Here is a 12,806-nt window from a genome sequence, read left to right on the forward strand (position 1 = left end):
AGTAAGACAGTAGAAGGCGTTTTGGAAGATTAGATTTCAACACTTACTTTTCAAGATCTCTGCATTATAATGTGCTGCAGCAAATTTTATTGGATTTGAATCTTCTGATCTTGCATCGAAGCTGGACTGTTCCCTATTATGTTGCCAGCTCCCTTTTCTTAACTGACATTTGAACATTTTCCAGTATTCTGGATAAAGTACTGTCATGAGTTCATCCACACTGGATACAGATCGCAACTGTTCTTCCAGCTCTTTGCTTGCATAAATCTGCTAAGAAAATATGCAAAAAGAATTACTTTTCATATCACACAAAGGTTGATAAGATATTAATCTGATGTCCTTTTATATTTAATCCCTCCCCTGCAAAAAGCGTACTGTCTTCAGATTAAATTGATGTATTCTTTTACATTCTTGAATCGTGCTTGTTGGCTTTGACAGAAATGCTCAAGGGAAAAAAAAGATATGCTTGATTATGGCAATTTTATCACATTAATAACCCTAAAAGACTGTCAGCCAGGTCACTGAGAGCTAAGCATTAACACCTAAATTAGCTTTAGGCATAGAATTAATGGGATACATGCAGTAATCTTCCAGTGTATCTTAGGCTTCAATCCTGTATACACTGACTTGGAAACAAAACTCCACTAAACTCAGCAAGACCAGCTGAATTCAGTGTTGTTACAAGCAGGGCTTTTTTTCTGGGAAAAGAGGTGGTGGAACTCAGCGGTGGAACTCAAGACCGCACAATGATGACACTTTGGTTCAGCTGGAACAAGGGGATAGTTTTTTAAAGTTTAAATTGCCCTCGGCAAAAATTGTCACATGGTCCATGCCCCCACCCCGATCTCCAGACAGAGGGGAGTTTACATTGCCCTCCGTGCTGTTCCAGTGGCATGGAAGGCAATCTAAACTCCCCTCTGTCTGGAGATCAGGGGGGTGGGGCCACCAGCCATGTGACCATTTTTAAGAGGTGCCGGAACTCCGTTCCACTGCGTTCCCACTGAAAAAAAGTTCTGGTTATAAGTAAACATAGGTCAGAATCAGGTTCTGAAGCTCAAACCATTTTTCAGTCTACACAGAGCTCAGGATAGAATGGCATTATCCTGTTTTATCCTCCCAACAACCTTGTCAGATAGCTTATGACCCAGAGTTGAGCCTGCATTTTAAAAAAGATCCATTTCACTCATTGTTATGAAAGGTCTCCTGCAGCATAGGTACTACCAATGCCATAGGCATCAGAAATTTATATTGTTATTGGTCAGGAGCAGAACAATCCATGGACCTAGCTATGGGAGGCAACCAAGTGTATGCACTGGCCTGTTTCTTTCACCCTGCACTGTTGCTCACTCTCTAGCTCAGTGGGCTCTAATAGTGCGATTTTTAGGTCCCTTGATTGCACTGTAAATTACCCTAAGGCCTCACATGCTGTATATGCAGCACTACGAGGCAAGTAAGATTGATTCAAGGTCAATCAATAAGCTTTAAAGTTTGAATAAGGATCTGAACCTAAGCTTGTCCAGCCCAAGTCTAGCATTCACACTTTGCCATTACATTTTGCTCAATATATAATCTTAAAATCAATACATGAAATTATATCTCATCTTTGGGGTTTATGACTTGTGTTCTGGGTTATCAATGGGAAGATATCTGATTCCTTGAAATGTAGGGCCGTGTTCCCTTACTTTTCTTTAATCCACCTGTCCCTAATATGAAACAAAAAGAAAAATGGGAGGAAAAAAGGGAAACTATTATTTAAATTTAAGAGAGGCTCCAAATGCTCTTTCTTGTTTTGGGGAGATTCACCATGACAAGAATTTAGCTGGCATAGAACAGAAATATACAGCTTAATCTGATAAAAAGCTGTGCTGAAAAACAGTAACAATAGAAAGCTAAACAATAAACTAATGAAAACTGCTTGTTCTTTTATTGTGTTGTATGCAGTCAACATACAATGTGATTTATAGGTGATTTAGATTTGAATGTGTACATTATGTCATTTATTCACTGAAGTTTCCTAAATTTAAATGCCATCATACTTTTTATCTGAGTTCATATCTTACTATATTAATCGAGTAAGTGTATATCAGACAACCCACTTTATACCCTGGTGCACCACCAGAGGGTGCTGCCATGGAGGGAAGCCTAGGCAAGGCACCATGTCCCTCCAGAAAACGTGCCATGGTGGGAAACCCAGGCCAGGAGGAGGATGGGAGCAGGTGGCAAATGCCCGCTCCTGCCTCCACCCAGCTGATGTTAGGAGTGGAGCAGGTGGCAATGCCCACCCCTTGCCTTCACCCAGCTGGTGTTAGGAGCAGAACAGGGGGCAATGCCCACCCCCACCTTAACACAGCTGGTATTAAGAGTGGAGCAGGTGGCAATGCCCACCCCCACATTAACCCAGTTGGTATTAGGAGCGAAGCAGGCAGCAATGCCCTCTCCTCACCTTAACCCAGCTGGTATTAGGAGCGGACCATGTGGCAGTGCCTAACCCCCACCTTAACCCAGCTGGTATCAGCAGCGGAGCAGGTAGCAATCCCTGCCCCCCTTTGAACCATCTGGGATCAGGAGCGGAGCAGGTGGCAATGCCCACCACCCGCCTTAACTCAGCTGGTAATAGGAGCAGAGCAGATGGCAATGCTCACCCCCTCATATTAACCAGCTGGTATCAGGAGTGGGCCTTAACCCAGCTAGTATCAGCAGCGGAGCAGGTAGCAATGCCCACCCCCCTTCACTCAGCTGGGATCAGGCTCGGAGCAGGTGCCAATGCCTGCCCCCCTTCACCCAGACGCAGTCAGGCGCAGAACAGGAGGCAATGCCCCCCCTTTACCCAGCATGTATCAGGCATGGAGCAGGAAGCAAAGCCAACCATCCCTTCACATGGCCGAGATCAGGCAGATCAGGCATGGAGCAGATGACAATGCCCACCCCCCCTCCTTCACCAGCTGGAATGAGTGACGGAGGAGGAGCAAATGCCTGCCTGCCCACCCTCCCCTTTCTAGAGCCCGTTGTATTTTTTGCCCACAACGGGCTTTGTTGCTAGTAACACATAAAAGTAATTATGTTTCAATGACATATAATCACAAAAACGGCTTATTTATACAACAGTTCTTTAAAAACGTATCTAATCTCAGCCAAGCAATGGCACACATGTCAGATCCATATCTTTGTGGCATTTTACAAGAAGATAAACTCCATGTTAGACAGGCAAACAGAAACATCTGGCAGAACCAGAGTTAAAATAGCAAGATCAAGAACCAGCTGAAGACCAGGATGTCACAGAAGAAATTACTATTCAAAATCACTACAGAAAATCATTACAAAGTCATTACAAGGAGATCTTACAACTGTTGGATGTATACAGATGATCCCATCCTCCAGAAATGGGCACCCTATTCTTTAATATTCTCTCCCTATCATATCAACTTAGAGTATCCCCCAGTCTACAGAAATACTTAGGCAAAACATGTGATACAGAGCCTGAGCTGTAAAAAACCCTCCCTAGTTAAGTTTACAGTGAGATAGATCTCTCCAACGCAGTCACATTCCAGTCTCAAATTACACGCCAGGGGGCTGTCTTACGTATTGGCCAAGTACATATTGCTAGTTGGGCAAAGTACCTTGTCAGAGTGAGCAAGAATATTCCATCCACTTGATGGAAGATGGTCTTGATAAATAGCTTGAACCTTTAATTAGTGACCTGGTGAAATGAAAAAGGGACCTCCTGTTCTTGGTCAATCCAAATTACTAACTAGTGCAATACTAATATTGCATTTTCTTTATGATGATAGCTTTATTCCTTGTAAACAATTACATACAATTTTGGTTTTAATTTGCCTGTAATTTAAAAATGACATCTCAAACAAGTGCCTGACTAAGTAATGGTTTGACTATGTTACTGTGACTTTCCTAGTATTCTCTGTTTTCACTGAATTTGACAACATCTTACTTTTTAAATGATGGAATCAGTTGTGTAAACTGATCTCACTTCTTACCTCTGTTTATAATATGTTTCAGATTAATAAGCAACATTCTTCTTCTGACAAATGTTTGCACATTATTAGTTAGAACTCTGAGTAAACAAAAGTAAACTACAATCTAAATATTTAACAAGGGACAACAGAAACTACACGAACTAGTCATACATAAAGAACAATTCTTGAGAATAAATAATACTCATACTCCATGAAGTAATCTGCAATAGTGCTGCAAAAAAAGGCTGAACTTTATTCCAAAAACAAATGGCCTCAAGTCAGAGAGCATGAATTCAGAATTGTTAAACAATCCTAGTAAGTTTATAGACCTCATCAGTGATATTAATTAGAAGACCACCTATCTTGTTATGTTCCCTATTCTAACAAAAATTTCAATTTAAAACATATTAGGCAATGAATAAAAACATAGATAAAGAATTATCAGAAAGATGAATAGGTCAGTTCAAACAAAGCGGAACAGGCCAATAATATAAATTCATTCACACTATTCCCAATTATTCAGCATACAATTCAATGAATAATGGGAATGTAAAGGTAAAATGGTGATAAAGCTAAAATGGATAAATAAGAAAATAAGACAGGTGGCTTATGTTTGGCTGTAAACATTAATACTAAACCTCCAGAACAAAGCAACTGAAATTACCATGTTCCTTCTACCTGGAGATACGGAGGGCATTCATAATGTATAGAAGATTCTTTCTGCCAGGTTTAGATGTAGAGACAGGAAACTGCTAGGAGGGACCTGCTTTTCTCAGTTTAGGGACTTCCTCAGCAAACTATTCACAGTGCTACACATTTTTAGAATAAACTAAGGCTTAACTACCATAAGAAAACAGTGCAAGATGACCAACAGTTACAGACTGAACCAACAGTGTATAAACTAATTATGTTATCCTGGCAGTCAACATCTCCCTTTCCTAAATCAGGGCGGGGCAAGGATATCCTTCATACCTCTTAGTAGAAGGAACATTAACACCAAGTCCAGTAGTTCATCCTCACTCACAGCAGTAGAATATTCTTGACATATTGCAGAGGTTCCCAATGTGCTGTCCATGGGCACCATGGCATCTATCAACATCTTTCCTGGAGTTTGCTTGTTTTTAGAAAGTGGGCTGGGCCAGGCATGACTGTTGCCCAGTTCGTATAATAGAGATAGCCAGGTAAGATGCCTGAAAAATGAAGACAGATACTGCCAGATGGGGGTTTCTAACTAGCTAAATATGCATACTTACTTTGTGTGCATACAAGAAAATATTTTAAAACAGTATGTTCATTTTTATTTAAAAAGACATCCTATTAAACAGCATTTTGCCTGAAATGTTGAAGACTTTCTATGCAGAACCCTGATATTTATTTTGTGGTTGGTTTTGCCTTCTGCAGCAGCCATTTTGTGGTTATGCGCACCACCCTGTCAGTATTCCAGAGCTGCTTGCAGACTCAAAAAGTACCATATGGGATATCCAATTGATTACTATTGAGGTAGAACTTGATAGAACACCTTTTGGAGAAAAGCCATGGCAGCCAAGAATCTAGTTTATAACACCTAATGTAGGATGACAATGTTACAACGACTTGTTGCAGTTTTGCAGATTCTTTGATTGATACATTAGTGTTTCTGGTAGCAGATGTTGCTGAATGAAAACAAGCCCATAGGATACAGTCTGTTCAAGAGATGGTGCCCTGTCAGTGTGCTAGGAGTATCACTTCACCGTCTTTGAGGAGACATTCTTTTGCCACCTTCTTCAGTTTCTGTTTCCATTCTTGATACACGAATATTTTATCTGAGACAATCTATGATAACTCATATAAGTGATGCACGATGGTTTACTGTTATCTCGATACAGTGGTAAAAGAACCTTCTGTGTCCTGCGGTGCGCCACCTCTGTGATAGTGATCCTTGAGAAACACTCTTAGTACTAACATGATGTTAAATGGCAAGAGTTCTGAACTGAAAGTGTTGTTCTTAGTAGAGGAATGTGACAATGAGTGACTCCGCACATGTTGGATAATGCACTTCCAATCCTCTTTATACATCATTTGGAATGGATTTTTTTGTGTGCGGAACAAAAAATCCACCTCAAACGATTGATAAAGTGCATTGAAAGTGCATTATCCAACAGGTGCGGAATCAGCCAAAGTCCCAATGAGGCAGGAAAATTAAGCGAAGTAGATGAGCATCTGTTAGGTGTACAGAGGCCATGAACTCTCTCGGTCAAAAGGCTTCAACTATTCCTTTTTATGATTTCTCTTTAAAAACCATGATATATGAGAAATTTGTTTGCATCATTTAAGTGCAATCTTGCTCTCTAGTCCCTGATCTTTTGGGGATTTGTAAAGAGCATGGAACAGATATCAAAACATTCCTTATGAGACTGAATTGATTCTATTGCTCAGAGAGAAGAAAGGTATCTTATGATCTTTGTCTTCCACAGGGGTTTAAGATAAACAAAAGAGGTAGCCCCAGGAGTCAGATCCAAAAGTGGACAAGCAACAACCCTGGCTAAAGGCAACTATAATACCAAGGAATCAATTTCTCACTCCTGTTGATAACAAAATGAGTCTCATTTACATATAAAGTGACATAGTGCATATATATATATATATATATATATGTCATGTAACAACTGATTCAGATTTATCCTAAACTAGTCCAAAAGTAATAAATAATCAGTGCATTCCATAAATATGCAATAAGTCAGTTTATATGTAAATGAGACTCATTTTGTTATCAACAGGAGTGAAAAATTGATTCCTTGGTATTATAGTTCCACAGGGGTTTGACAGGTTGTGAGAACTTAGGTGAAGCCAGAAGTCTGCGTGGAGAAAACTTAGGAACTTGAGGAAACAGCCTAACAACTCTGTTTCCTTTACCCAACTGTCTGTGAAGTTGTTGGCCAAGATGTTCTCAAATGGTTGAAGGTGCACCTCCTATCATAGTCTTTTTGGCATTAGAGTCTCTATTGGCAGTCTCTGACTCCATGTGAGCTACTTTTGTATGGGACTGTATTCTGTGATTCAGCGGCTGGTGGTCTTGATTATGTCTTGGGACTAGACTGGGATTGCTTTTTAAAATCATTTTGGGTTAAAATCATCTTGAGATTCCCTCTCCCCATGAGTGTGCCTGGGTGGGAGAGAAGTGGGAGCTAGGGTTGCCAGGTCCCCTGACTCCCCCCAGCGGGAGATGAGGAGCCTGGTACCTACCTTGCAGCGTTCCTGGCTTGTGTGATGATGTCACTTCTGGGAAGTGACATCATCATGCGGGTCAAAGGGTGGCCTGGGAGAGGGCCTGTACTCACCAGGAGGCCAAATTGGCTTGCTGCGGGATGTGATTTGGCCTGAATTGGGCCTGCTATGGATGTAATTTGGCCCGAATCAGGCCGCTGTGGGCACGGGAATGTGCCGAGCTGCCCAGGGACACACCACCTGGGGACACCCCGAGAATCCCCCCACCAGCAAGGTAAATGGGAACAGGGGGGAGGGTGGGTGCAGGGGATCCCCTGCCCCGGGTAGGGGAATGGCACCCCTAGTGGGAGCCCAGCAGCCAGGCCCCTGGAGATGATAGAGCTGAAGGTGAGCAGGTGGCTAGGCAGAGCAGTTGGTAGTATGCAGGGAAGTGTGTGACAAGGGGAGTCACTGTCACTTGGATTCTGCCCCACCCCCGGTAAATCTTGAGTTTACTAGTGTTTTATTAATAATGGTCAGTGTTTGAGAGGCCCTGCTCACTCCTAGTTCTCTTGAAAATCAGTACAGGGGTGGAGTTTGGATTTCAACATCAAATATACAGCATACATTGCCATGTTTCAGTCTTCAAGTGAGATGCTCCACTGCCTTCTCTCTTTCATTTTTCTTTGCTCCCTTAAAATGAGAGTTAGGTTACATCCTTGAAATGCAGAATGTTGCCCTGAATATGCACAATATTCATTTCAACATCTCCATCTAAGGGTGTGTATTTTACATTTTCCAGGTCCCCCTTCTTCCATATGAAAATAGATGCAGGGTTGAACTGGTATCTGAATTCGAGTTATAAAATTAAACCTTAAACATATGTGCTAAATTTTCTTTTGAGATTTCAGTATTCCACAGAATTATCACATTACAAACTTGGAATGCTGAACAGTCATGTTGAACCAAAAGGTCTCACTTTGCTTCACAAGTTATAATCTTTCACAATCCTGGAAAGGAATGTAATTATTTCAGTATTTAGGAAGAGAAATAAATGGATCTAGAGTTCTTATAGACCAATTAGACTTTAACAATTCTTGTGAAAATTGTTTAGTAAGCATCTTTTTACAAATCTGCTAGCTTGGATTCAAAAAAATGATATTTATCAAGTGAAGAACAAGTAGGCTTTTGAAGAAGTTATTTGTATGAAGTTCACTGGTTTATGTTAAATCAAATGACTCAATAACTCACAGCCTGATCTGAGATTTAAGGGAAGCAGTGGTGTGAACTTTGGCACTTTTCTTGACTAACAAAATACTGTGTAATTAAATCAGATTAAAGCAGAGACTCTCAGAAAAGCAGCAGTTTCACTAATTTCCTCACAATATAATGAAATTAGTGAAAGACAAATGTCTTAGGTAAAGACTGTTTGTATAATCGAACCCATTCTCTCCCCCGCCCCCACCCCGCAAGCTATGATTTCAGAATATTTAAATAACATGCACAGACTTGTACTCCAGCCACAAACTCAGCTATTGGTAAATTTATTATGGACAGAAGTTAACAAAAAAGGGTCACCACACAAAGCCTAGAGACAGATCTTGAAGGAGGAAAACGTGCAGCAGAGAAGGAAGTCCGCAGCATTAACCGAGTGTTGATCAGTTTTTACTGTGTTTGTGTATGAGAGCAATATGTGAATAGTATGTGAGTGTAGTATGCATGTGTATGTGTGTGTGCGCGTGCATGCACATGCATGCACACATTGTGTGCGTTATGAGAACAGAAATTTCTGTGTATTTGATTGGGAGACTGTGTGGGGAAGTGGAACAGACACGAAGAAAGTATTGCACATGGATATAAAACTCATCAAGCACCTTGAAGACCAACAAAATTTCCAGGGTCAAACTCCCTTTGTTAAACAGGGAAAACTTGAAAGCTTACACTCTGGAAAATTTGTTGGTCTTTAAAGTGCTATTGGATTTCTCTGCTACTTCAAACCAACACAGCTACCCATCTGAAAGAAACCTCATCGATACATTTACGTGGATCTCTTCTAGTAGTATACAGCTAATAAAATGGTTTCAACTGTCTAAAGAACTGAAACATTCACTGTTAACTGCTATTAAGACTGGCCTTTTTAGGTACACTGGTAACCTCTATAAAATCAGCATCACTTAGATGGCAGTCTCTTCCTCCTATCAATGGTAACAGTACAGAGAGAGGGAGAGAGGGAGGTGTTTGCAGTAGCCTGTTCCCAGATACTCTCAAAAGAAGCAAATCTAAAGCATAAGGCTGCAATCCTAAGCACATTTTCTTGGGGGTAAGTCCCACTGAATAAAATGGGACTTGTTTCTTAGTTCTGCTTAGGCTTGCTTTCTAAGGATCCTTCATATTTCATAAACAGGGTAAGACTTTCTACTGGGATATTTTATCTGGGGTTAAGGGGTGAATACATATATGCTACACAGGGCTTTTTTCTGGGAAAAGAGGTGGTGGAACTCAGTGGGTTGCCCTTAGAGAAAATGGTCACATGGCTGGTGGCCCCGCCCCCTGATCTCCAGACAGAGGGGAGTTTACATTGCCCTCCATGCGGCTCAGTGGCACGGAGGGCAATCTAAACTCCCCACTGTCTGGAGATCGGGGGTGGGGCCACCAGCCATGTGACCATTTTCAAGAGGTTCCAGAACTCCGTTCCACCGCGTTCCAGCTGAAAAAACGCCCTGATGCTACATATACCTAGAAATTATCATATGTCCTTCCTGATTCTCCACAAATTTGTGGAAGAAATTTCAAAATCCAAACAACTGTTCAAACAAAATGAAAGCTACAGTTCACTTAGAACACCAGCAGAACACGTTATTTAAAAAGAAAAAAAATTACACCAGAAATTCATTTATAAAAATACAAAAAATGTGATGTCAGTTACCAATCACACAAAAACTAGAATTATATTTAGAACAAGAAATGAAGTATGTAGGGATCTATCCCACACTTTGCTTTCGAACTGTGGTATAGCTTAAACAAGATCACTCAACATTTCTATAATTCATCTTAAAGAGAAATTATGTTCCTTTAGGCTGGAAATTTTGAAGGAAAGTCTAAAAAATCTGGAATACATTATTCTACGTAGCAGTAGGTCACATTACTTCAGTGAACAAAGTTACTACCTATAATTTAGAGTACATATTTATGTTATGCTTGTATTAACTTTGGGTAGTATCACCATACAGCTGTGACTCTGCACAGAGAGTAAAAAAGCATGAGAACTGTGATGCTCTTACAGGTTGGTAAGAACACAGAGGAGATTTTGCCCACATGAAAACTTCTCATCATTTATGGGAGTTTAAAGCACACAACTGGATCCAAATTTTTCAGGTATTAGATGTACAAGTGTACTGCAGCAAACACTCCCAAAATGCAAGATTGTGTTGACCGTCATACTTACCCCTGATAAAAGGAAAAGACAAGTTTAAGTAGCAAGGATCAAATGTGGGACTGAACGATGACTACCCTGCAAAACTCTTAGGTACAGTAACCTGCACTTCTAGTTTAATCCTACACCAAGTTAACAGCCATATCAAGCTGCTATCTAGGTATGGGATCTGAAGGGACAATTATGGCAATTTGATAGTTATTAATTAGGGAAAATATTGGAGATAGGGATTTTTACCATTTAAAGTGAAGTTTTAATTATTGTTAAGTATAAGTTTTGAATAGATATGAATTTAATAGATATAATTTAGTTTATTAGGGAAATATGAGATAATAACATATAAATGGAATAGATAAGTAAGGAATAGAATAAGATAAGGGTTGGAAAGCTGTTGGAAGTCTGAGAAGAAGGGGGGAGGGAAAGGGTGGGGGAAAATAGATATTTAGGTTTTAAATAAAAATGTTATTTGTAATATATACTCACCTAATAAAATTTTTTTTTTAAAAAAGCTGCTATCTAGGTGCATCCTGGATTGGATACCAAAGCTAATAGGTAATATCTTAGGATCTTTCCAGCAAGAACACTATTTTGAACATTACCATCAATAATGTTTGATTCTAAGTTATGCTGGTCAATGACCGTAATAAATACTGATCTGATCTGAAAGAGATGTAAAGCGTCCCTCTTAAGAAAAGTTGCATTTTCCCTGTCACCAGCTGGTCACTACATTTTGCCGCTCTCAAGATAGGCTACTGTTTATAAAATCAAACTCCTAAATTCTCTTCTACGTCCTTAATTATGTGTCTTATACAGTAAATATACTTACAAACAGGGCTCATTTTGAGGGGGAACGCGCAGGAACACAGTTCTGGCAGTTCCCCAAAGAGGTCACATGTCAGGTGGCCCCGCCCACCTGACTCTCAGCCATTTTGGGCCCATTTCAGCCTGGATTGGGGCCGAAATGGCCCAGATCGGGCCTCTGACAGGTGGTAGATCACTCTCCTACTCAGTAGTGGCCCGATCCTGACCATTTGGGGCCCCTTTTCAGCCCCTTTTGCCATTTTGGGCCCTCAATGGCCAGGATTGGGTCCAAAACAGCCAGGATAGGTGATGTCAGGGAGTGTGGCATATGCAAATCACTTATGCTAATGACACACTTCTGGTGATGGTAAGGGGGCATGGTATATGCTAATGGGTTATGCTAATGGATCATGCTAATGAGTCCCTCCAGCTCTTTTTCTACAAAATGACCCCTGCTTACAAACTAGTTGTAAAAAAGTGAGCAACCCACAAGAACTTGTGGGGGACTCTCACTGCTCCTCCCCTGCTATTTCCTCTTGACTTTTCCTGAAAGCCTCTATAACCTCTCCCCCTTTTCTGCTTCCTTCCTTGTTCCCACCCACCAGCCAACTTAACCTTTATTTAACCCCCCTCCCTTTAGCTTTTCTTCCCTCTCTTTGGCAGCCTCTGATGGGAAAAACTATGGCCCAGTAGCCCAGTGCTAGCTGCTGGGCTGTCAGGAATCCATAAGGACTTGCAGGGAGCACTTCATTTCCCCCCTATACCCCCTTCCCCAAAGGACCCTTTCCAGAGCTATTTTGGCCTTTGGGGGAGGACTCATCGCAGCTAGGCCTGTTAGCAACCACTAATCTACTTGCTAACACCCAAATTGCATGCACCTGTTGGGTTGGAAAAAATGAGATGCTCCCTACAAGTCTTTGCAGGTCTTCTGCTTTGTATATATAATATCATACACATTATTATACAATAAACTGGTTTCATAAATCCAAACAAATTGTGCCATCAGCATGTCAAGTAAAGGGGACAAAGGTGAATCAGGATTTGGCAGTCAAGACCGTGAAGATCCAAAGATGAAGATAGCAGGTATTCCCAGCAAGTGGGAACTTCATTTCCCCAACAATACTCTTTGGAGGATAAAGTCCTCTATTTACCTAAATTTCTCCATGCTCATTAGAAATTACATTAATCTGTGTCTGTTTCTCATAACTGAACAGATTTGGGGAAGGGGGGAGCTCACAATATATTCTGAGTGAAATGATATTATTCAGTAAGATTTTGCAGGTGTCTGTCACATATAGCTAAAAAGATGCTTTCTACCATGCTGTGAATTATAATTTTATCTCCTGCAAAATTTCCATAGTTAAGTGGCTGTAAATTACTTCAAACTGATGGTAGCTTTCACTTGAAAATAACATTTA

General features: G+C 40.7%; 1 protein-coding gene across 2 annotated transcripts in view; it reads right to left on the bottom strand.

Moving 5' to 3' along the window:
* Positions 1-12,806, bottom strand: part of VEGFC (vascular endothelial growth factor C) — a 64,245-nt gene that overhangs the window by 25,581 nt on the left and 25,858 nt on the right. Inside the window, exon 2 of one of the 2 annotated variants that reach the window (XM_054990189.1) lies at positions 48-267. In XM_054990189.1, the coding sequence (XP_054846164.1) occupies positions 48-267 (220 nt within the window). Of the gene's footprint in view, positions 1-47; positions 271-12,806 lie in introns of both variants that reach the window. The other variant, XM_054990188.1, reaches the window with a different exon arrangement.

Source organism: Eublepharis macularius, chromosome 10 (genome assembly GCF_028583425.1).
Source record: "Eublepharis macularius isolate TG4126 chromosome 10, MPM_Emac_v1.0, whole genome shotgun sequence".
NCBI lineage: Eukaryota > Metazoa > Chordata > Lepidosauria > Squamata > Eublepharidae > Eublepharis > Eublepharis macularius.